We start from the raw sequence: 26,710 nt of genomic DNA on the forward strand, positions 1-26,710 counted from the left end.
TAGTAATCATACAATAATGTAATGAAACATAATAATCATAAGACAATGAGGTCATCGAACATCACAGTCAACAAACAACATAATCAAGAGACAACCCATACTTCAGAGAACACAGACAGTTATTAGACCACAAATCTAATAGAGACACAAACATACAAACTAGAAAGTTATCTGATTAGAAATACCATAAAAAACAAGGCGACTAGAAATGTAATTTAAGAAACAAAAGATTTAATCACTTTGGAGCCAAAACATAAACAAAGTTTGTCCATCTACTGCTGCAGCAACTAGTTTGAGTAAATTTCGTGAGTTGATAAGATAAAATACAAAGCATTAATAGTTATAGTACCTTCTTCATTACATCGAGATGGGACTGCTTTTATCAATAGAGTACAATCTTTTTTCCATTAAAGACCAAAGCCTGTCTCACTTGCCGCCTTTAGTGAGGCTGTATTCATAGAAAGTAAAACCCACTGTTGACAACCAACCACGTCGTGTATTTGCTCTTTATCGTCATGTATTTGCGCTTTAGCGTCATGTATTTGCTCTTATGGATTGTGCAATATATATCCATATATGGAATACGTACTGTATGTACATATGGATTTTGACGGATACTTATACCGATCGTGTGAGCACAAATAAAGTTAAGCCTGTTTTCCACTAATTTTGCATAGTTTCTATCTTTAATCGTGAATCCTTACGTAATGCCGTTCTGCCTCATTTATGTGTGTTTTAGTCATTCGTCACTTATATATAAAATTAATAACTGTGTTCAATGTTGTTTATAGATTTTGTTATAGGGTCTCTTTATGGTAACATTTCATCTCATTTGAATTTGATAAAGTTTACTGACGAAACGAATAGTGCTTTTAATTATCGATAACAAATCCACCATTGTAAAAGAAATAAGTACCATGGTATATGCAAATGTGATCTCTAGTTTGAATAGCTAGACTAAAAATTTTTTGGACTCAAGAAGTTTGTAAAATATCCGTACGTTAATAAAATATTTAAAAACACAGTTTGTGTCATACTAAATCACATTAAATGGATATGGTCCCTAATGGACATAACGAAACCCGCTGTCTTTTGTTGAATTTGACTATCAATTTTGCATGTAATAATGTATTAACATCAGTTGCAATGTTGGTAACGATTTTATTCCAAGTAATCAACGTGCATGTATTGAATTTCAAGCCCTGTGACTCCCCTCTCTAATATTTGACTATTTACAAGTATATAAATAAAATACATTGAAAAATAGGGAGTTGATGTTTTGTTCTCAGCCACAGATGAAGCATTAAAGTGCTTATCTCACAATTTTTTTTTTCGAATTTTCTGATTGAGGTAAAAAAATCATTTTAAAAGTTACTTTACAATTTTCTGATTGATGGCTTCGTTTATGAGATAAATGCGTTTCTTTTCTCAAAATCGGCAATAATGGAGAAAATTGCTGCGCGTTCAATTTGCTTGATGAGAGCCTGAATCGAGAAGTGTGTGACGTAACATAAGGACAGGAAGTTTTTCTGAAGTGTGACTTTTGCTATAATTTCTACTTTATTTACTACGGCTCTGCATCAAAATGCCTGATAGATGTGCAGTTTTCGGCTGTTCAAACCGAGCAAATTCTGCGGAAAGAATTTCTCTTCACCGCATACCATTTTACGGTGATGAGCGTCCTGAAGCGAAGCGAAGACGTAAAATCTGGGTGAATTTTGTTGCAAGAAAACGCTCGATGGACACCGACTAAGTATTCGGCTGTTTATTATTGTGATGGCAAAGTAATTTGGGCAAAGTTCAAATCTTTCCTGAGTCACATAGTAGACAAGCACACCAATTTGGATAATCCACTGTTTTCAAGTTGTTTTCATGGCCCTGATATTAAACCAAGGGAATATTTGTTAGAAGGTTTGTGAAGGCATTATTTAAAGATAACTTCCCTAACAGTTTATCATCATTCTTAATTGTACTGTTTAAGGTTCAGTTGCTCATGAAAAGCTTAGCGCTAAATTGTTAAACCCACAGCTGATGAAGTCAATTCACCAGGCTTCACCAGTTGCTCAAACAAGTTGTTTGGAAGGATTCCTTTCTGTCCTGAATCATTTTGCTCCAAAAATGATTCATTATTCCTATGTTGGAATGTATTGCAGGTGGGCAAAAATTTCCAATATGACAATGTTAGTTGTTTTGCAACTTCCTCAAGTCTTAATTGTTTAAGACACATTTTGGCATCCATCCACTTCAACAACAACTTAAGGCGTGATGTAAAGATGAAGAATGATGGCACTTTCCAAATAAATGTAGTGTATCCAAAGTCTAAAAATGGTGAAGGAACTGTGAGGGATGTCAGAGTTAAGTCCAAATTTGGTAAGTTGTTGCTAAATGTGTTGCTTTGCATCATTTCATAGTATTGAATACGACAATAATTTCTTTTTAGAGTATGTGGATGAATTATTTGAGAGTGTGATGCTGTCAATAAAAGACAAAGCGCATTATCAAATTCACAAAATCTTTTGAAAGAAATGTCCCCACCATCAATGAATGTCATGCTGCAAAAGCAACCCAGAGCTGAGGTGTTACTAAAACAGGTCCGTTGAAAATGCATTGTGGTCAATGATGTCCCTCCCTCAATTCCAGGTAATTAATAATGATTATATAAGATGTGGTAGCTAAACATGGTTTGAAAATCATTTTAAATAATGAAAATGTTTTGTTTCATGCCAGCAGCTACCAGTGTGCCATTCAGCTGTCAGTCAAAAGTGGCAGTTTCAAAGAAAAAGTCAGCCAAAATGTTTGACATGCAAGAAGCCAATGAAAGGTCACAAACATGTGGCAGAGTGCCCAAAAAATAGGAAAACTTAATTTTCACATCACTCATTTATTTCATTTTCTTCGTACCCTCTAAATTCCAACTTTTTATCATTAAATTTTGATTTTATTGCATGGTATGCACATGCTGGTAATGGTCTTCTTTCTCCTAAGCATCAATAAATCATAGATGTGGATTCTCTGTATGCAACACATCGTAAAAACCTGAATATAAAGCCAAATCATTACTAATGTGTCATAACACTAAAATATACTTAAATACTGGGAAATAACATAATATGCTATCATACATGTTTTCAGATCCTGTTTCTCTGTATCGTCTTTGTTCTCTGGTTTTGTATTTCCTAGCAGCCATTTTTAGCGACCACTTCTCCAAACAAACTGGTCTGAAACCTGGGTGTAGAGTGACACAACATGGAATAGTTGACAGATCTGCCAGAACCGACTGGTGTGTTAAGCTTTCAGCTACAGACTTAAGTTCTTGGCAGCACCAGGCCTCTAGAGGATTCTGAAGAAGTGTAACTTGTCAAAAACCACACTTGCACCTGATCAATAAAGAAAATCACATTAAAAAATTGTAATCAAGCATCTTTTAACAATTTTTTACCCAAAAGTAAATAAAAAAAGCGATGGTAATCTTGAATAGAAAATTGCACTTTTATGTCTATATTTCATAACTTGAAACCTGAATTGAAATACATTTCATAAGTTGAATTAAAATTAGAAATTTTATTACTCACCAAGAACTCAACTCAACTGTGTGATCAAGTCTTTGTAGCATTTCAAGTTGCTTTTTATGTTCATTTGACTTTTCCACGTAGTCTTCATACCATGCTTGTTCGGCCATTGGTTCATCAGCGTATAGATAGGACTCGGACTCGCCGTGATTTCCATCTATTATATTATATTCCTGGTCATTAATGTTCCTTGTTTCGTCCTCGATGACATAACCGGGAATATAATCATACTCCGAATCACATTGCGAACTATGAGCTTTCGAATCAGAATTCAACTCCGCCATCTAATTGTTGATATCAAGCGCTTGACTTGTTCCTTAAGTTACGTCACAGAGACTTGATCCAGGCCCTATGCCAATTATCAACTTTTACTGTCAAATTTCATATTTGATCAATAATAATTCGAAAACAATGCAGCGCATGAAAAAATTGTAATATAAGTTTTAGATTACTTTTGAAGAAGCAATACGAAAATTCGAAAAAAAAAATTGTGAGATAAGCACTTTAACGTGTCTAAATTGAACGTTTTCTTCGTTTTTCCATCCTCGTAAAACGTCTTGTTTAGTGAAGTCTTTATTGTTTGTTACGTCGTTATTGAACAATCACTTGTGCATGTAATAGAAAGTACACAAGAATGGTTGAAAAACAAACACGTCCAATTTATACGCTACGCTGCACGATGAACTTATGATTTCTCAAATTTTCTAAAATTTTCGCACAATGCACAACAGAGTTCAAAATTTCAACTCATAGAATTCAATTAAATTTTAAAAATTTTCTTTACGGAAGGGGTTGAAATCTGGACATTTACAAAGTGCTCTTCCGGTTTTCGAGATAAAATTTTTTGATTGTTTTTAATTTTAGATAAACCAGACAACGGCAAAATACATACACGTTAACACAATTTTTAGAAATTTTGATGAAATGACAGTTTCCTGGCCATTATTAATTGTCTAACGTTTTGCTATACCATGTAGTGGTCAAGTATTTATCAAATTCTGTCCTTCTTTCCAGGGGCGGATCTAGGATTTTTCAAACATCAGTCATAAAACGTCGAAGGCGCTACGCACCTGGGGGGGTCTGAGGCATTCTCCCCTGAGAAATTTTGAATTTCAGAGCCTTGAAAATGCCATTTTCAGCGTTTTAGAGCAATACAAAATGTATTTGTGGGCATCGTTTTTGCGTAAAAACAAAACATTTTGCTTACGTTTTTTTCAAAAAAAATAATGAAGTGAACAATACTTGAATGTTTTGCCAAATATTTAGGCTCATTATCATGCCAAATATATGGCTCATTAGCATGTCTAGGAACGTAAAATTTATTTTACAATAATCCCATTTAAAAACAGATATAGTCTTTAAAAATTTCTACCAAGTTGTCAGGCATAGACCCCCCTAGAGACCCCCATTCAAACCTCTATGTAATGAATTTAGTTAAGTTAGAAATTTGGTACTACAAGTGACAGTTCATAGATATAGAAAAGCTCAGACTTCAAACCATGCAAGTTTATTGTAACCCTTTACCCATCTCCACATCAGTGCCAGCAAATTCACCTTTTGAGAAAAAACTCAAAATTTTTTTCTGCCAAAGGTTAAGGAAAAATTATCAGAGTGAAAATTTGCAGTTAAGGACAGCTTAATGCCATAAATGTTTATTAGGCATTTCACTAGACTATTATCTCCTGTAAGTATATGCAAGGTGTGCTATATAGCAATCACTAGTAGCATTGTATTTGCAAATACAAACAGAATGTAACCAACATGTCTTTAATTATATAATTACATGAATGTTAAAATTGGTTCATGTGTCATGCTTACTGGTTATGATAAATATCCTTTCATATGATCAAAGCTTGTTTAAATGTAAATCAGAAATAATTTAGTTTAGAAATTATAATGATCATCAGAAAATTTACCTAGTGATCATGAAAATACTTTGCTGTTTTGCCAAATTTCAAGGTTTATCTGCATACATAGAAAGGCATTTTTACTTTATAGAAAATGCTTTTCATACATCAATAGCCCTTTGAATTTATGGCAAACAATCTGGTATGAGCCGTAGATTGACAGACCTTTACATCTCTACATGAGGTGTTCAGTTAGAAAAGGGATAATATGTGACATGGGACAACATTCCATGTATGTGAAATACTCAGGTTTAATACCATTCCAGTCAAATTGTCAAAATAAAAAGCTTCATGGATCAGAAGACTCAAAATCACAGGTTATAGTAAACAGCTTCTCATGTAATCAATGTTAGTTTTCTCAAATCTTAAATAATATGTAGTATAACTGTCCAATGATTGAATGATCAATGATCATAAACTGAAAAACCCCAAACATTTGTTTATGATAAAGTAAATAATAGTATGGCGCCTTATGGCTACAGATTTTTTGTCCATTGAAATATATTTGCAGGAATGTAGGATTTCGCTGCCGTATAACGGCCACGATTCCCCAAGCACTAAAGAAATCATAGCTAAAAGTCCTTTGGCAACAACAATTTTAGAAGCATCAATCTGCTTACCATACGCCCCATATTGACATAAATTGCATCACACACTCACATAATTGACTTTGATATATTACATTCATGCATACACTTCACTTGTTCTTTACTTACGATTTTGGATGTAAATTTCTGCTGATAAAACTCAAAACAATGTTGGCTTTCTTTTGAACATCAATGACTGAAATGTCGCTCGCGAGATCGTCTTTGCCAAGCATTTAAAATTTATCCATAAATTTCCACCCTCTTGAAAAAATTCACATTTTGGACAGCAGCATTCATGTCAATATATGAATTTGTAAAAGATTTCCATAAATTCCATCTGATTGTAGTTTAGTTTCTATCATGCTTATAAAAATTACTATAAAACGATCAAACTTTCAATTCAGACAGTGAGCTTGACTATGTTAGTTCAGTTGGCTATCAGTCGAAATCCGTCAAACCAATCACAATAAAGCAAAAATTCAAATGAACCAATTGTAAGATAGCAATTGGACTCCCTTATACGTCCGGCCACCCTTATTATCAGTCGAGACCATTCCAGAGTGTCCACTGATCTGGCTATTGACCAATAAAATAAGCGTTTTTGACCTTCATAGACTCCTTTATCCGTCAATCCACCCCGCTTATCAGTCTGTTATTCCTGGTCAATTAAAATTCAACTGATCTGGTTACCAACGAGATATTCATTGGATTAGTCATTAGTTTTCAATAATAAATAATGCGGGATTTTTATCACGAAGTAAATGCGATAAGAAAATAAGAATAATTAATGAATTTTTAATTAATATGAATAGGTAATTTTTGAATTTCAAACATCAGTCGCGCGACGGATTTGACATACTCTAGATCCGCCCCTGCTTCTTTCGTTCCAGATGTTGGCAACATTGGTCTGTTCTTCCGCTTTAGATATTTTGTACATAAATAAATAGATTGGACGTCAACGTTTTGTTTTGCTTTTTATAGGTAGAACAACGAAATGGCTACTTTCGAATGGTTTTACTGTTGACCCAACTATTACAAAACTATTACAACATTTACAAATTTCCAACTATTACAAAATAAAAGGTAGCCCGACCAACCTCAAACAAAGAAGATGATAGGGACAAATATATGGAAAGAATTGTTTGCAATTTTACTTCATTGAAACAAACTCAAAATCTTGTACCAGTTGCAGATTTTATAATTTTGAAAGTTTCTTGTTTGTTGATTTTGCAAGAAATAACTTACAACGACAGTGCCTCTTTACAACAATGAACCCATATTAGGCACCCATTTTATTGGGATGTATATTGAGTTAATTATGAGTTTTCTTCAAAGAGTTATTGTTTTCCCCAATATATTTTTTGTGTTGCGCTCAATGTTTCGACGATTGTACTTTTTTCATTGAAACGCCTTTTGTATACATTGTTCATTGAAAAAGGAAATAGATTATCATTTTATGGTGGCTGTTATTGACATTTAATGCGGATTGTAGATTAAATATTACTAGTTGCTCACATATTTTCATGATAAATTTTGCTTTGTTTGGTAATTCAGAAACATGCTTTTATGAATAATCGATTCTTTCAATATAATTGGAATAAACACACAGTCCATGTCTATTTCTTTTTTAATTAAGATGTATTCTCAACACCATATCAATATGCAAAATAAAGATTTAGAAATTCTTTGTTCGTTTTCTAATTTTTTGACATGGATCTAAGAAATTCATTAAAGGTTACTGTGAATCCAGGGGCCAGTTGTATGAAAGGCCTTCAAACTAAACGACGTTTAGCCGCTATAAACCGCATATATTCCTTATCCCTTGCATAGTTAAACGATGGTTAAAATTGCGTTGCACGAACGCCGTTAAGCTTAGCGTTTAACTATCAGCAGAATAAGCTCAAATTTAATCGAGGGAAACGAGAAAAAAACAGTTTTTGCTATTTAATCACTAGGCAATTTGGCGGGAAAGTCGAGAAATTTACTATTAGTATATTTAATACAGTCAGTACATTAGTTTACTTGCTGAAAGCTTTCGGATGCAACTCGTTACTCGTTGTCACTGTAGTAAGTTGAAACGCCGTCTATTTCACATCGTATTTCACGTCTATAAATTCTATCAGCCCGTCTATTACTTTTGGGAGAGCGTAGAAATGAATGCCATGTAATCTGAAAGCCATATGTAAAAAAACTACAAGACAGCAATGCTTTATTCGCTGTTTAGCGACTTACATGGCATCATGAACCATTTAAATTTACTCGGTGGATAGGCAGAGTTTAACCGGTGGATGGAGTTAAACGGGCTTCGTACAACGCAATTTTTCAAGCGTTTAAAATTTATGCGGTGGAGGGCGATATAAACGGTGGTTAGCAACTTAAACGCCTTTCGTACAACCGGCCCCAGTTTTTTGACATAATCTCTTACCAGATAGTACTGCTCTACAACATAACCATTAGTGTCAATAACTTCTCTTAAAATTGTATTCTATTCATTAATCACTTCTGCGTTGATAGGGAATATATTTTCTGTCACCTCACCTCTACTGTTGATGCTTCAACTTCAAGTTCTGCTGGAACAAAGCCTGTCCAGTCTATGCCATAAGTCTCCCAGTCTATGTTTTCATGAGGAAGAGCTTCGTTTTGATTCCGACGCATGCCATTGATTCAAAGCCGCAAAGAAGTACTGCTATGCTCTGTTCGAAGTGGATGCCAAAATCCATGCTTCAAGCTATCGAAACAGACTGTGGTTGAATTCCTTCATAAAGACGAAGTAAAGAGACCAGATGTCTGCTTCATCCCAGGGTTCAAAATCCCATGATCCTCCAGTAAATAAAACAAATTGTAAAAGGACTTTAAAACACCTTCAAACACATCACGCCAAAGACCGTGAGGAATATTCATTGACCGCAAGTAACAGGAAAGAAGTTTTGAACCGCAATCGGGCGCAATTTGTTTAACGTAGTTAACATTGTTATCGCTAATTTTTGTAAATCTGTCCACTCCTGTAAAGTTATATGCACTCATGCTACGCTCTTTAGTGCGCTTTGATACATGTAGTATTTCGTTGATTTGATTGGCTGTAAAACTGCAATCCAGAAGATATTCAATTTGCTTTTTTCCAATACACAGTGAAGGCCTGCCAGCATTAGCAATATTGCACGATTGATATTCAAAAGTGGCTCCGTTACTTTTCCTGGACAGCGCGTTACGAGCTTGGATTAAATAGTTTAAAATCTGTTCAGAAACCCTTTCAAATGAATCTAGCAGAACAGCGTATTATATCAATTCATCGACAACTTCCAATACGTCTTGCATTTCTAAATTGATATCACACTGATTTAAACGATCTCTTGCTTCTAAAATTCTACAATGAATCTTTCCCTCAGTGTTTTTGTTTCACCTTCTACTTCCATCATTTTCAATCAATTTTTCCTTCGTTTTTTTTTCAAACCATGGTACCTGAAAATCTTTCTATAGCCACAATAACGATAACTGTTCTGTCTGCAGGTTGAACTCATTTAAATAGTCTTTACCGATCGGTATTGCAAGTAAGTTTCATAGCCGAAAAAAATAAGGCTGAATAATGATAAGTAATATGCTGAATAATTGAAAATAGGCTGAATCATGATATGTGACATACTGAATAATTGAAATAAGGCTGAATAATGATAAAAAATAGAGTAAATAATTGAAAATAGGAAGGTCAATAATATTTAGTTTACTACATATAATGTTCAAAAATAAGAATCATTGCATTTAGTGTAATTTTGACGGATATGGCACCCCATTGTTGTCACGTGAGGCAACTTTATTCACAAGCGCCATCTTAAAAGGTGGCAAAATTGCGAGACTCTTAATAAAGTATAAGTAAAATGTAAGTTTTAAACGAAGAATTCTGTCGAAAATTTTGGAATCAAACCTAAACAATCACCTCCGCACTTATGTATAAACATAGGAGAAGCATATTTTAGACCTAAACCTCGTCAGGTTTAATAAAGCACGGTTAACTCGAGTGCAACTTATATGAATGTACAACTCACTTTACGAAGGTTAGCAACGCATCTTTCCATAAATTTTTCCCAAAGCCTGGTATGAAATATATCATTATCACTATAGAATTTTGTTAATAAGCTTTTAAAGAGGCACATTATTATGCATAGGCCTAAGATGAATGTAAAAATTGCAGAACAAAAATTTAGCAGTTTACAGCTATGTTACAGATGCCATTAAGTGTATGCCTTTCTGATTAACCTACTTTAAGTGATATAAGGGCAAAAATAAAGTTTCAAAAGTATTGGTACCAGGCTATTACACTCACTAAACACAAGAATTTCTTTGATTCAATGTGTTAACCACTCTTTCCACAATGTCACTCCACACAGGATAAGTGAGACAAACATATTGTTCTTTACTTTGGAAGAGTAAAATCCTGAAATTCCTCTGTTTAAATATAGAAGGACAACATTTTTTTGGTCTTATAGAAGCTGAACTAAGCATTAAAGTGTTTGCTCACTCTCTTCTAACAGAGGATCTTGTCTTCATTACATAACAATGTCCCAAAATCATCTTGACTTACTGTTTGGATGCATTGATTATATAAAGAATGGATCCAAAAATAAATCAGATATTTTTCATTTTAAATGAACATTATAAACTTTTACTGAAGGACACAGAGTAAATTAGTAATTTAGTATGTACAGATCACTGAGATCAGAATCATCACTGGATTTGTTGTAGAGAAATGTAAATACAGGATCACTTTTTTCAATCAATGTGCCACAACTCTTTCACTCTCCTTTTCATGGTTTGACAAAGTCAACTTTTATCTTTGAAAGTCCTTGCTAATGAAATTTACAACAAAACAAAGTTTCAACTCAAGCAAATAACCCCAGCTTTCTGGCTTATGAAATAATTCAAAGAAAAATATTCTTTCTTGAACTGTAAAACATGATCTTGAGCATAAAGCCTTAACTGAAGATTTACAATCATCACAATCTATGAAAGAGATTGTTGAAAAATACAAAAATTTACCACTTCTGACTTATTGTAATTTGTAAACAATTCATAGCTACATTTGTTCTAAGAATCATATAACGTCGAGTTCAAGCTTGGTGTTTAGAGATTTTATAACTTCTTGTTGCAAGATACTTTAATACTTCTCAGTTCATGCAGAATGCAACAAGAATAACTTTAGTGAAAAATATTTACACTAATTGTCGATTATCAATGGAAGCTTATGGAGCTTACAGCCAGGGGCGGATCTAGGGTATGTCAAATCAGTCACGCGACTGATGTTTATAGCTTAAAAATTATTTATCAAATAGAATGATGATTGCAATTTTTTTTGATCATCAAATTTTCGTTCCTTAATCGTTTGGTTTCGACCGATAACGGAGTTCAAGAACGCTTATTTAAGCCATACCATTGGTCAATAGCCAAGATCAGTGGACGATCTGGAATAATCTCGACCGATAAGCAGGGTGGCCGCACCGATAAGGGAGTCCAATTGCTACCGTGTAAACTGGTTAGTTAAAATTTGTGTCTTACTGTGATTGGTTTGACCAATTTCGCCTGATAGCCAACTGAACTAACATAGTCAAGCTCACTGTCTGAAGTGAATGTTTGATCGTTTCATAGTATTTTTCTAAAGCATGATAGAAACTAAACTACAATCAGATGGAATTTATGGAAATCTTTTACAAGTTAACATATTGACATGAATGCTGCTGTCCAAACTGTGAATTTTTTCAAGAGGGTAAAAAAGTTATGGATGAATTGTAAATGCTTGGCAAAGACGATCTCGCGAGCGACATTTCAGTCATTGATGTTCAAAAGCAAGCCAACATTGTTTTCAGTTTTCTCAGCAGAAATTTACATCCAAATCGTAAGTAAAGGACAACTGAAGTGTATGCATGAATGTAAAATATCAAAGTCAATTTATGAGAGTGTGTGATGCGATTTATGTCAATATGGCGTATGGTAAGCAGATTGATGCTTCTAAAATTGTTGTTGCCAAAAGGACTTTTAGCTTTGATTTCTTTAGTGCTTGGGGAATCGTGGCCGTTATGTGGCAGCGAAATCCTACATTCCTGCAAATATATTTCAATGGACAAAAAATCTGTAGCCATAAGGCGCCATACTATTATTTACTTTATCATAAACAAATGTTTAAGGCTTTTCAGTTTATGATCGTTGATCATTCAATCATTGGACAGTTATACTACACATTGTTTAAGATTTGAGAAAACTAACATTGATTACATTAGAAGCTGTTTACTATAACCTGTGATTTTGAGTCTTTTCTGATCCATGAAGTTTTTTATTTTGACAATTTGACTGGAATGATATTAAACCTAAGTATTTCAGATCACTAGGTAATTTTTCTGACGATCATTATGATTTCTAAACTAAGTTATTTTAGATTTACATTTAAACAAGCTTTCATCAAATGAAAAGATGTTTATCATAACCAGTAAGCATGACGCATGAACCAATTTTAACATTCATGTAATTATATAATTAAAGGCATGTTGGTTACATTCTGTTTGTATTGGCAAATACATTGCTACTGGTGATTGCTATACAACACACCTTGAATAAACTTACAGAAGATAATAGTCTAGTGAAATGCCTAAGAAACATTAATGGGATTACGCTGTCCTTAATTGCAAACTTTCACTCTGATAAGTTTTGCTTAATCTTTGGCAGAAAAATATTTTGAGTTTTTTCTCAAAAGGTGAATTTGCTTGCACTGTACGTGGAGATGGGTAAAGGGTTACAATAAACTTGCATGGTTTGAAGTCTGAGCTTTTCTACATCTATGAACTGTCCTTAGTAGTACCAAATTTCTAACTTAACTCATCACATAGAGGTTTGAATGGGGATCTATAGGGGGGTCTATGCCTGACAACTTGGTAGAAAGTTTTAAAGACAATATCTTTTCTGGAATAGCGTTATTGTAAATTAAATTTTATGTTCCTAGACATGCTAATGAGCCATATATTTGGCATGATAATGAGCCTAAGTATTTGGCTAAACATTCAAGTATTGTTCACAACAGCTTATTTATGAAAAAAATGTAAGCAAAATGTGTTGTTTTTACGCAAAAATGATGCCCAGAAAATACATTTTGTATTGCTCTAAAACGCTGAAAATGGCATTTCCAAGGCTCTGGAATTCAAAATTTCCCATGGAAGAATACCTCGGACCCTCCAGGTGCGGAGCGCCTCCGACGTATTATGACTGATGTTTGAAAAATCCTAGATCCGCCCCTGCTTACAGGTTTCTCAACACAAAATACACGCTAATAATCTGGTTATTCTGAAATTTTCGCAAAATTTAAAAACATTTAAATAATAATAAAGAAATAACTCACCATTTAGAACACAATTTCAACGCAACAGCATAATAAAAGTTCTGTAATCCTCGATATCTTTCAGCATCGTTTACTAGTTTTTATCAATGAGTTCTATAATAACTGGAGCGGCTAAGGGGACTGGGATCTGACGCCAAAAAATGGCGGCCAATGGACCTATTTCCGCTGAAATGATCGCTTTGCAGAAAAATTATATTCTCGACCTCTCCCTGATGTCTATAGCTAATTATAAAGCATTTTTCAAAAACAAACAAGATATCATTCTTTGGCATTTCTTTTAAAATGCCAACACTTCAATCATTCAATTGTTGAATATCGTAATGTCCACAAAGTCGCTTTCACAGGTGAGATATTTGATTTGTTTGTAATTGAAAAGCAATTGAATTTGAAGCCTGAGCGATAAATACCGACTGATGTTTTTCTATTTATGTTTTTAAATGTCAACATATTTTCCCACTTATTTGTTTATGTGTGAAACCGTAAATCTGTTTGCAAAATAGTTTCCCTAACGCGAAAACGATTCTGCTCTTTTTACTCAGAGGGCATATACTATGAAGAAACGATCACCCCAAACAGTACTCATAATGTAGAGCAGAGTTTGTTCTGATCAATTTTCTGACAACATGAAGAGATGGTCGGATAGCAAAATGTTTCTGGAATATCTTGCAGTACCAGTATCAACACTATTTCATAGATCACTATCTGAAGACAATTGGACAATGCTATTGACCAGGCTATTGGAAGATGCTATTGAGTCTAACTGCAAAATTATAAGGCTGAATGCAAACAAAGGTAAAAAATTTACAGACTTCCATGTCCAACAGTTACTTCAACTTGGACTAATTCTATGGATGGAGATAATGGATTTAGTAAAGATGCCTTGAATGCTTTGAAAGTAAAGGTCAAGTACCAAATAAAGATGACAAGGTTTTGTAGGTCTTGATGCTTGATAAAATGTCATGTAAAAAGGTCATAGAGTTTGTGCTTGTGTAAAGTTGATACTGAGATTGATGATGACCTGCTGCAACTGTACAATCCAGTGTGTTTTTTACAACTAAATTGTAAAATCATGTCACATCTCTTTATTAAATTATTTTAGTAGAAAGCTGGTTGAATGTTACTTATATGTATTGCATGCCATATTGAAGCATTAAAGATTCAGTGATGAAAACTTCAGTGCTATATATTTCTTCTTAATTTCAGTTTTTGCTGAAAAAATATTTTGAGCTCATTTACCTAATAAAGTAGAAAATGGACATTTACCATTTGCTTTATTTTCCTCTTCATTAAACCAGGCAAACTTTTTGTTTCTTCCAAGTTTTTTTTCAATTTTTTGCTTCTTAATTCATTTCATAATATGAATGAAATACAGGTTGTACAGTTTAATAACTCTAACATTTCTGAAAAGCTGTTAAGCTTCTAGCATTAAAGAACACAAAATGTGTTTAATTCATTTGGTTTTATTGCCTTATTTTTACATGTGTACATGCACTTCATCATTCTTGTATAAACAACACCAGATGTTGCATACTTAGAGGAAAAAATCCCATGGCAACTGGTATTAAATATGCGTATAAAATTTATTATTGAGGTGAAAGCTGTGTTAGTCAATCAAATTCTGAAGTCGCATGGCTAATAAGAAACACTTAAAAAAGAGAAAAAGAAGAGAAGTATTAAATACACAATTGTGTATTCAAGTATTATAAACAATATAGTAATTTAAGTGTTTTAATTATTTGCATTTTTGTCATTTCACAATCATTACAACGATATCAAATATGCTACAACTTGACAAGTATTTGATGCAGTTCTTGTTCAGAAGAACACAAAAATGTCAAAGGTTCTCATGATTTGTATACAATATTTTTTTCATTATTAAATTTACGAAACGTACCAACAAATAGCTCGTTCGTTAAAAAAGGCATCCGTCGTAGAAGCCGAAACTGGCAACCACAGTAAACTCGCTTTTGGGAAATTTATGTTTTTACAGTCATTTTCATCATAAAATTGCTTGCCAAATATGCCAAAAACACATATACTTTTCCTCACTTTTTCTCAAGGGGGAGAGAGAAATTGTGACATTTTCAGAAAAGCAGTCAATTTCGGTAAATCTCAGCGGTAATGGAACAAATCCTCCATTTTTTTGGCGTCAGCCGCTATTTAAAGCCGCGCTTGAAATAGCCGCTCCAGTTATTATAGAACTCAATGGTTTTTATATGCCGCCATTGTGCTTTTGAAACATTGAGCTCTATAAGACCTGGAGGGGCAAAGGGGCCTGGACCCCGTGGTCAAAAACATGGCGGTAATGGCGGATTTTGGTTGTCAAAACTTCCACTTTGAGAAAAATTTTTAACATTCGCTCCCTCCCGAATGTGGATCTCTATTCCTGCTTATATTTATGACAACCAGCGAAAACAACCACGATACCGTTAGCATAAAATATTGAAAATAATGCTTCAGGTTTTTGTGAAATAGACACACACATTTAAATGAGGTAAATCTACTGTAAAATAACGTATGTTTTGTCAAGTAATGCTTTGTGTCGTTAAGCTTTAATGCATAATCCCATGTGCATTACTTGTGTTTTTGACTGTTTGTTAACAGCTTGGTGCAATTGTCTTCTTAAATAGATGGGTAAATCTTAGTTAGAATCTCCAAAAAGGAGTTAGAAAAAGTTAGCTTACCTCTACGACTTAAGTCGACTGGAAATATATTATAAGTAGGTATGTAATTTTTTTGAGTTTTTTTTGGTAGGATTGATTCTGGGTGTCTTATAAGGTATTATGATTTTCTAATAAATCTACTGAGAACTTATGAAGAAAATATCTTGAACTAGGAGAGCAAAAGATCGAAATTCAGAAATTCTATAGTCATGTTGCTGGTTCTGTTTTGAGCCAAAATATTAGAAACTGGATTGTCATTGACAACCATGGATCTACTACTGAACAGAACTACATTAATTTCCCATTGAAAATACGATTTCTTAAGTTAAAGTGCATCGGTTTCTCTGACATAACACTTTTCTTATTGCTGCATGAAGGCAAATCTGTTTAAATAATTAAAATGTAGGTGAAGATATTTAGCATGTTGTATAATTGTTATTGTACAGTCATTATTTATAATATTATGGCCTTGTGTAATGTATGTCAAGAAGAACTTATTAATTCTCAAAAATTCTAACCTTCTTGCACTACTTTTCTGTTGTGTCCTTACAAATTACAGTTACCTATACTAATTTTTTCTAGGTTCAAACAACTTGACAAACTTTTGAATTTTACATTATACCTTTGAATTTTTCTTTTCGTATTTTGGTAAAAATATCAGTGAATGACTTAAAAATCAAGTTTATCCAAAATAGTATTTTGTATAAAGAAAATATACATAATTGGAAAAGTCTCATGTTGAAGACAAATGGCGCTTCTTTTACTAGATTGCTATTCTTATTCTTTTAAATAATATCATAATTCTTCATAAGACATAAAAAGTTCATTGCCATCAATTTTTGCTTCTTCCTTATTCAACTTCATTGCAACCAACACATCTTATGTGAATTTTTAATCACCTGGAATTGAAAAACGTATGGATTTTGTCAGATGATGCAATACTATATTTAATGTTTCATGCATGTCATTATAAGCTTTTCTTGAGCAAAAATTTCAAGGTAGGAGCATAATTTGGCAAAGTAGTTTTTATCTTGATTTTGATGTACTAACCTGTTTACTACACTGTATAACAAACAATTCATTTACAGAAACACCAGATGGCATTTAAAACTGTTAGCATAAAGCAAACTTTTACACACCATCATCATGATTGTCCATAATCTGTCAAATTCTTCAGGCTAGCTGTTTAAGACGGGTATTTTTTAATGTACGACATGTACCAAAGAGTTAATTAATTAATCCTGCACTGCATTTGATTTCAATACAGCTCTGTTCTTAATATTTGCTTCATATTTTCAGAAAAATATCATGAAAAAATCCTCCATTTCTTGGAGGTAAACTCAGTTGAAACAAGGCGTTTTAAGATACGAATATCTCGATAAGAATTGGTTGCTTTGCCTCATCTAGCAAGCGATTAAATAAAGAACAAATAAGACTGAATAAACATAACTTAAATTAAAACTTAGGAGTAAAAACATTCACAAAATATATACCATCACACTTCAAGTATTGACTTAAAACATAACACTGAACACTTTAAATAGTAAACAATCTTACGTTGCTTACCGGTGTCGTGAAATGTTTCCTTTTCAGGCATTTCTTCAGCATCCGTATACCAAACAAGTTTGCAGCATGTTTTAAAAATAAAATTTCTAAAAGATTTGTGCTTGGCATTGATATTTTATGTAATCGCAATTGTGGTTGTCAAATCCGGGTGGGCGAAAAAAATTTTATTTTATGAGCCCGCGTCTTTCCGCTGACTTTGACAACCAAAATCCGCCATGTTTTTACCACGCGGCCGCGCGCTGATAATTTATAGTAATTTTGTTGACGTTTCCCCTCAGGTCTTATAGAACTCAATGTTTTGAAACCTTTGCAAATGGCGGCCGAGTAGAAATTTGCAGAGCCCTCTATAGTATAAGAGTTGGGACAAACGGTCTGGGGCAAGCGCGGAGCCGCCATTTTGGTTCCTACTTGCAAAGTGAAATCATAATAATACTATTGGAAATTGGGTTTATATGCAAAAGAAGAAAGCAATTTAAGCTTATTCCATGGTAGTATCAAATATATTAGGAATAATAGCAAGCTCTTTGCGTTTTTTTAACGATTTGCGGCAGACCTGATTTAATTTCATTGGTTTGAGCTTCGTTTGCGGTTTACTAGTTCGTGCTTCAAATTGATCGTGACCCATTGTAAGAAGTATTTTTCGTACGTGAGCGTGTTTTCTCGGCTTATGTTCCGACTCTGTAACAAGTTTTCAAGATCTTTAAGCTTGGTGGCAAGCGGCAATGTTATCCTGGCATCAGTGTTATCAAATACTTGGACAAGACTTTTTTCGAAACTTCGAATCATAGTAATCATGCAGATTTGGTCCGGAGAGATTTGTGTTCAAGATTTGTAACAATTTAATGGTAGTGAGTGATTTATGCCCCCCCAATTTAATCCAAGCATGATATTTTTTATTCTGAAAGATCACAAAATTTTCTTGCTCAGCAGAAAATGACAGACTTTTTTACTTTTTAGTTTTTGAAATATGCAATGATTTGACCAAGATGCATTTGACCTAAACCTTTTATTCCTTTATATGAAGTTATTTCACCTTTAACACTTTATAAAGTATTAAAGTTTATTTCTAATAAAGTTTGTTAGGGATTCTGCTGAAAATTTTGGTGAAGCATTTTAAAATGAATATATTATTTCTATAACATGAAACATTTTTGTTGTTGAAGAACAGTCTGTTTGCTATAAATGCTACTGTTTGTAGTCTTTTATACAGCATATGAGTCTGATCCAATCTTTAATTTAGCAAAGAGTTAAAATTATTGGTTGAGGAATGACAAAAATTCTATATGTGTTTAATGATCAAACAGGAGTGTGTTGGAGGGAGGTCAGCCCCGTTTGTTCAAATTCTATGCCTTGTATTGCCAGTGAAATATATCAAAAAGCTAGCAGCACCTAAATATATATCAGAAAGCCGGCAATATTTTAATATATATGAGAAAGGCAGCAACAGTTGTAATATACATTAAAAAGCCCAAATAGCTGAAATTATGGAGATATGCCTCTGTGATCTTATAAACCAAAACCTACAATTAAAATATCATCAACAAGTCTAGAAGAAAAGTAATGTTCTACTTTGAGCTACAGAAGTAGGGTACATTTGTACAATTCAATACCAAAAATATATTGTACTCAACTGTTTCATTGAATATCCTAATTATAATTACTTCATTTTTAAATGATGAACTAAAAATACAAAATACAACATGGAAAATCATAAGAGTTTTTGTGATTTGGTGTAGTTCTTTTAGTATGGAAGTGGCTGAGAATTGAAAGGTTTGTAGATTGACCAATTTCAGGACATAATGAGAAATCATCTTCGATTAAAAAACAAGCTTTGGAGTAGGAAAACTATTGAAACTGCATCAGCACGAACTTTGTAATGTTATTTGGCCCAAAAATGTTTCTCTACTTGAGTCAGTTAATTGAACCTTATATCAAAAGCAGTTCAGCACAACAATCACCATACGCAATCAAATTTCGTATTTCGACGTAAAGGCATTTCTTTCATTTTTTTCGTAATCCTCGATTTATGCGATATGTAATGACATTTAGTAGCCTTCAACAATAAGTTATTACACACTTATCCATAAAAAAACGCAATATTATCTCAAAATACTGTATTACTAGCAGCAATTGCTATATAAACACAAGCTAAAATTTCAAAACTAGGAACCAAAATGGCGGAAATTGATCAGGTGATCAATATTGCCCAATCAACTTGAGCTAAACGGATAACAATAGATGTCCCAACTCTTATACTATAGAGGGCTCTGAAAATTTGCCGCACTCAGTACTATACAAATTTGGCTGGTATCTAGTAGAATGGGTTCTAGATCATTGGATTTCGCCAGTATGTAGTAGCGTGGGGGATGGGTCGAGTCATGTCAAGAATAGTGTGCTGCCCACTGATATGTATATTACACTGGACAACGCTTCTTGTATAAAGTATAGTAAGATAGTTGAAGCCGGAAGTTGGCTCATCTGATTATGACCTTCGGGGAGGGGGGGGCGATCCCACTTTATAATACTTTTGCATTACAAAATCAAATTTTTGCGTTTTTCGCTATACAAACTTTTGATTCGAGCAAAATTTTTTTGAAAGGGACAGAACAACCGGCAAACATATTTAATCCTAAAAAGTTTGTCTTTTTGGCTTTATAATGGCAGAAAATTGAGATGGTTCAAGGTCGACCTGCATTGTTTTGACACAAACTGGAGATTATATGATGCTGCTGCTTCTTAAAAATGTAGAAACATTACAGAACCCTACTACTGCTAACAAAATTTCATCTGGAGAGACGTTTATGGAAGATTGCTACAAATTTACTTATTTAACAACACTTTGTTATTCACATCGCTGATATCATAATAATTTCAAATTACGTCTGAAAAACTGTTAACAGCATTAGCCTGTGCATCTACGCTACCATTTTCATGAGTTTTACAATGTAGTAAGTCGATATATTGTAAATTATATGATATATATACAATCGAAGTGGACTCCTAATGATGGGTACTTTTCAAAAACTGACACTTAATCTAAGCAGACACTGCTTTCAGGACACTGCTTGTAGGTTTTACTGTCTTTCATGAACAGATTTATATTTAAGGACGCAAAGTCTAAGATGAGGTGAATATGGCGTAATCTGTCGTTAACATCCGGTTGTTTTGCTTCCGCTGCCTTTGCGACGTCGTCTTATGGTCAATTTCCATCACAGCGAAATGTTCGAGCAGGCGCAGCCATATATAACCGTCTGCGTGGAAAAAATATTTTGCAATATCCAAATGCCAAAACCAGCGTTCACGCGATCGAACTTTTCAATATGGCAGAGTATAATCAAAGACAAATTATTTTGCTTTTTTTGCTTCGAAGACGGCAACTACGTAGAAAAAAAACGGAAATGCTTGGTGAGAAAAATATTTTCCGAAATAAAAATTAAAGGAGAGTATCATTTACTGACAAAAGAGCTTCAGTTATTCGATCACGAATACTTTTTCAAACAATTCAGAATGTTAGCAAGTAAGTTTGAAGAATTGTTATCTTTCGTTGGTCATAAAATTGAAAAGTTAGAGTCAATATGAGAGCCAATTGGGCCAGCAGAAAGGCTGTGCGTTATCTTACGGTTTCTTGTAACTGGTGATGCTCAAACAACAATTGCTTCCAGCTACCAAATCAGTCCTACATCCATTGGTAGGATAATCAAAGAGACTTGCCCAATCATATGGGATACTCTTCAAAACAATGAATACCATATAACCTAAATAACCTTGCCCAGTGGAAAGCTATTGCTGACGAATTTGAGCGCAAATAGAATTTTCCGAACTGCGCGGGAGCCATTGATGACAAACATGTTATGATTCAAGCTCCCCTTGATCAGACTCAACATATTTTAATTATAAAAAAATTCCACAGCATCGTACAGCTGGCAGTAGTAAACGCAAACTATGAATTTACCCTGGTTGATATTGGGGATGCTGAAAGGCAGAGCGATGCAGAAGTATTTTCAAGTAGCAAGCCGGGGCATGCAAAGTGTAATGATTTGTTAAATTTACCAACTTCACGAAAACGCGATGACACAACTACTGAATTCCCGTATTTATTTGAAATGGAAATGATGCACTTGGTGCTGGGCTTAAACCACTTTCTAATACATCATCAAACAACTACTCACAAGATGTTAAAACTGTCAGAGATAATTTCAATTCAGAGCAAGGTTTTGTTCTATGGCAAAGGGCAATGGTGAGGAGCACAAGTAACTGGTTTGATGAGCAGTAGTGCAAAATCAACTGACATATTTTACCACACAAATCAATTGATTATTGTCCTTTCAAATATTTTACAGCATAAATCAAATATTTTACAACATATTTCTTTATAAAATAACAAATAATAAAAAAGAAAAATGTATCTTTTAAATTTAACTCAACAAAGAGATATACCTCCTCAACTATGAACATGTAAAGTATTTACTAATAAGAACCACTAAAATGTCAATTACGAACATATAAAATAGTTTTTGCTTGTTTTTGATGATGAATGAAAATTTTCAAACAAAAAATATAATTTGTTGTAACTTTATCCTTCATCTGCAAATTCATACTTCATCAAAACTTGATGTATTCGCGCGACGCCTTTTGCATATTATAGCGTGCGAGTAAGGTTTGCATGTTATGGTGATGACGCCTGCAGTGAATATGGTCAGCGTCTTGTTATCAGTGTCGTACATTACGTTATGAAACTAGTTATGAAATGTAAATGCACATGGATAAATTATGGCGGAAAAGGATCCAAAGGATACGGTTAAAGAAGTCGTTTCAGTTTTGAAAACGGTCCTCGAGCAATTGCAAGAAAATAGCGCAAGTTTGAATTTGCACCCTGAAGCTAACTCCGCTATACCACAGTCCCAACAACCAAAAGAAAGTCTGCTACATCAACGTTCATTCAGTGATGCTGTTAGAAGAGATTTTGGGTATTCCGTATTAATAATTTAAAAACTGTGCGTCAATAATGTCATAGAGTAACGGTAATGAAAGTGTTTAATCACATGTTGCAAGTCTAGACGTGGTCGTGCACAAAATATTACACGTTGAATGTAACTATGTACATTTTAAAAGAATTTCCCCAATTCTGTTAATTGTATTTTAGTTGAATGACTCTCTTCCATGGTTGTATTTTAACAGCAAAATTTTTAACCTCCCTACAAAATAAATATCAGCTATTTTATTTTTCAGCTCATCATTTTCAAGTATTGGAGATGGTGGAAAGAAAATTCCTCTTACAAATTCCACTCGTAAAACAAAGAGGGCTAAAGTGATGTTCCAACCCAGAAAATCTCGGACCCATGATTTCTGCTTGTTATCAGAGTCAAATTGTTATGTTACTCCATCTGTTCAGAAAATGGCAAAACTCAAAGAAGCAGGATTAGGTAGAAAGTGCATTGTTTTCCTGATAAGAAAGTAGTATTTCTAAAAACGAAGCAACTTCTTCAAACAGAATAACCAAAGCTCATTACTCAAGATGGTGCATTTGAATTTTTGCAAGCAGAAAGAGGGGGTAACCACAGACCATTGATTCCGATCCCGATACCATCTGCAGGCTACGCCATCTCATATATTAAAGAAATGGTTTACTCGGGAACTTAGATCTATATAAGACCAATGAAAACTGCCATATCATTAGAAAAACAAGCCGAAACCAGCACATCTGATTCACCAACCACTGAATGTATTAAGTGTAACAATATTCGACCCATTTTGAATCTTCGTCAGCATAGCTTAGTATGCAACACTTTTAATGCTGCTGCGAATGTTAGTTGTGCTGATGATGGTTCATCCATGGTTAGTACTTCAAGTGGGGCAACAAGCAATGATATTTGCTCTAAGGAAGTGGTAACATTGTCTAATGATGATGCTGGTCCCTCAAAAGTAATCTGGTCTACACAACTAAAACAGATATTCCCTGAAGTTAAGCAAGAGGATTTAGAGGATGCTGCTCTACTCTCATCATCAAAGGATAAGCAGCTAAGGTTTAAATCATGGAGAAAACAATTACAGAAAAAAGTGTTTTTGAGTCAGTTGAAAATGTTATTGATGTCGTCATTTAAAAGAATTCCTCAGAAAATTATGAGGAGGAGTATCTTACCATTGATATAAATTCCATCTGGATGAATGCCATAAGATTTTACAAGAAAACTCTTTCTAAACCCTCCCTTCTAAAAAAATATTTGTGTGTGTCATTTAAAGGTGAAGATGGCTTGGATGGTGGAGCTATGAAACCTGAATTTTTTACCTCTCCAAGAAGTCAAGAAAAAGTGTTGTTTGAAGGAAAAGAATCCAATATGGTGCCAATAAAAGATGCCCCAAAGGATATCCTATTTCAAATAGCAGGAATCATTGTTAGTCATTCTCTCTGCCATGAAGTATCAGTCGGTTTTCCTGTAATAGCTTCATATGTATACAGGATGCTAAGCCATCCAATTTTTCCGAAGAGCAGTCATACAAATGGTTATTAGAGTACATGCAACAGGAAGAAAATGAAGAGTTTCTGGTGATAGTCGCTGTCGGTCACTGCTACAATTCTAGTCTGGTTGGTCAGTTATTTCATTTGGTAGTCTTTATAAAGGCTGAAGATTATGTTTCTTGCTGATGATGACAAGTATAGTTTTCCTACATCACCAGAATGTACAGCTGTTCTACGTTTACCTATTTCATGACATTGTGATTCCTCCAGCGGGTTAATTTGCAGACTAAGTTCATTGAGCTGAGCTTCCTTTAAAGAGGGGCGTACCTCAGGAACTTTAACAACATTGTCCCTCCATGTCTCTCCATCATATCTTTCCGGTTTTTTTGCCAACTTTTGTTTTTGCCAGATAATATTTCAGAAATTTAACGACCTTTGTTCAATGTAGTTACTTGAGTGAAAAATTTGATACCTCTACTATAGTCAAAGCTAAATATTGAAGGTATTAAAAAAACAGAAAAGGGTAAAACTTAGCGATATAAAAATTGTATTTTTTGAAAAACTAAGGTTAGAAAGGACTGGCACTACCTACAAAACAAGGCTTCAATTTTTCCCCCTGAGTTACCATTCCAGTATATTTATAATTTAATGGTCAAGGCATCATTGACTAATAGAAAATATAGTGCCAAAGTCGTCCGCCACCCCCCGGTAATTTATAACAAATAAGTCGCGAGAGGAGTCAAGAATAATTAAAATTCGCTTTGACCAATCAAATGTTTTAAAAAAGTCACTTTTTCGTCACTTGGTTATAAATGGTTGCAATCATAAGTGGCTTCAAAGATGGCGGCCAAGTTATCGTTCTAGGTATTTTACAGTTCACTGATCTGAACTGATGCATTCATTACATTCAACCTAGTCACTAGAACTTATGTCGTATGCATAACTGGACTATATATATTAACTAAAGCTCATTGTATTTTTCAATTTTCTATGACAAGCAGTTCCATTTCTTCATTCTCACAGATAAACAAAAGGCTGTTGGTAGAAGTATATTTTGGAGAGTAATTTAAAGAATATTTATTAACCATTAGAAAGAAAGAAATTAGCTTCTGGCAGAAGAAAGGAAAGCAGAAACTGAGCAATGCAAAAGAAAAGATAATTATAAAAGTAAGTGCTTCAAAACGGAACACATCTGCAAAGTAATTGACATAAATAGATGGGTAAAGATAAATAATAAGTTACGAGCGCTAGTTGAAAACGGAACACATCTGCAAAGTAATTGACATAAATAGATGGGTAAAGATAAATAATAATTTACGAGCGCTAGTTGAAAAATAAATCTATTCTTTTCTTGTATGATGCGGCGAACAGATTTTGTTATTGAGAAAAGTAAATGCTGTGCACGTTTTAAAAAAATCTTAATTGTCATTCAGAGACAATTTTACAAACTTTATAATTCCATGCACTGCTTTAAAATCTTTTCGAATACTAAACAATTACTTAATGGTTTCTGTGTTTTGAGGGCCTCATTAAAACCCGCAAGAATTAAGCTAGAGTTACACAAAGTACACAAATTGAAATTGTCAAAAATACACAAAGTGTTGGTCTAGATGCCTGGGTATGAATGTAGTTAGCTAAGGTATTCTATTTTTGATAAGCAAATCGAAACCATCGTTTAGTAAACACGACATTGAAAATTTGTAATCTTATTATACATGCCTCGTTATCTCATACCGGCGCTTAAGCATAATTGAAATTAACTTATATAAATGCATGATATACATGCGTACAAAGATGAAAAAATACTTGCTATTTCCTTTGGACGAAGTTTACATTATTATATACCAATTTTCAAAATTCATTCTTCCTATTGTCTTATTGGTTGAGAGTCAGCGTCATGATAGATAAAAAGGAGTTTTGCAGTTTCTCGACAAGTATCAATTTTACTTTCTTCATTTTCCACATTCGAGCATTTCATGTTTAGTGACTGACATTTTTCAGTCTTTTCAATTTTACTTTCTCTTATTCTTGCATTCTTCAACAGTGGCGTAGCCAGCCCGCAAATTTGATCCTGCTATTTTAATTTTTCTGTGTTCACTCACTGTAAAAGCAATAGATTTCTAAAGAAATGAATAATGGTAATATTCTAAAATTTACATAGCAGGATCAAAAGTTGCGGGCTGGCTACGCTACTATTTTCTAATATACCCACAGATGTTATTTTGCTTTCCAACTTTACTTTATCAACAAGAACAATGTCTAGTTTCCAAGCATTATCATTGAGTGATTTGAGTCACTCTGAGTGTTAAACTTGACAATCTTCACTTTTAATTTCTCCATCCGGTTTATGCTAATATACCATTTAATTGCTCTTTAGAACGTACGCTTCTTTCGTAGTGTTGGCTTGATGATTGAGAATGACTATATATATACAATCGAACCTGACCTAGACTAAAAGCAAACATCTAATTTAAGCTAAAAGAAACGGAGTATTTCTCATGCGTAAGCTTGTTTAGTCATAAAGTACATGCAAATTAGAAGGCATGCAAAGTCATTTCTATATTCAGTGAACGGTTTGAACTAGGG

The 26,710-nt window shown here is 33.8% G+C and overlaps 1 protein-coding gene across 1 annotated transcript; it reads left to right on the forward strand.

The window, feature by feature from the left end:
* The first annotated feature begins 1,739 nt into the window (after positions 1 to 1,739).
* LOC124448147 lies at positions 1,740 to 2,776 on the forward strand. Its single transcript, XM_046999159.1, has 4 exons — positions 1,740 to 1,911; positions 1,982 to 2,153; positions 2,222 to 2,370; positions 2,441 to 2,776. The coding sequence occupies exons 2-4, from the start codon at positions 2,032 to 2,034 to the stop codon at positions 2,518 to 2,520; spliced, it is 351 nt and encodes a 116-aa protein (XP_046855115.1). The 5' UTR covers positions 1,740 to 1,911; positions 1,982 to 2,031; the 3' UTR covers positions 2,521 to 2,776.
* The last annotated feature ends 23,934 nt before the right edge of the window (positions 2,777 to 26,710 follow it).

Source organism: Xenia sp. Carnegie-2017, unplaced genomic scaffold (genome assembly GCF_021976095.1).
Source record: "Xenia sp. Carnegie-2017 unplaced genomic scaffold, XeniaSp_v1 HiC_scaffold_23, whole genome shotgun sequence".
NCBI lineage: Eukaryota > Metazoa > Cnidaria > Anthozoa > Malacalcyonacea > Xeniidae > Xenia > Xenia sp. Carnegie-2017.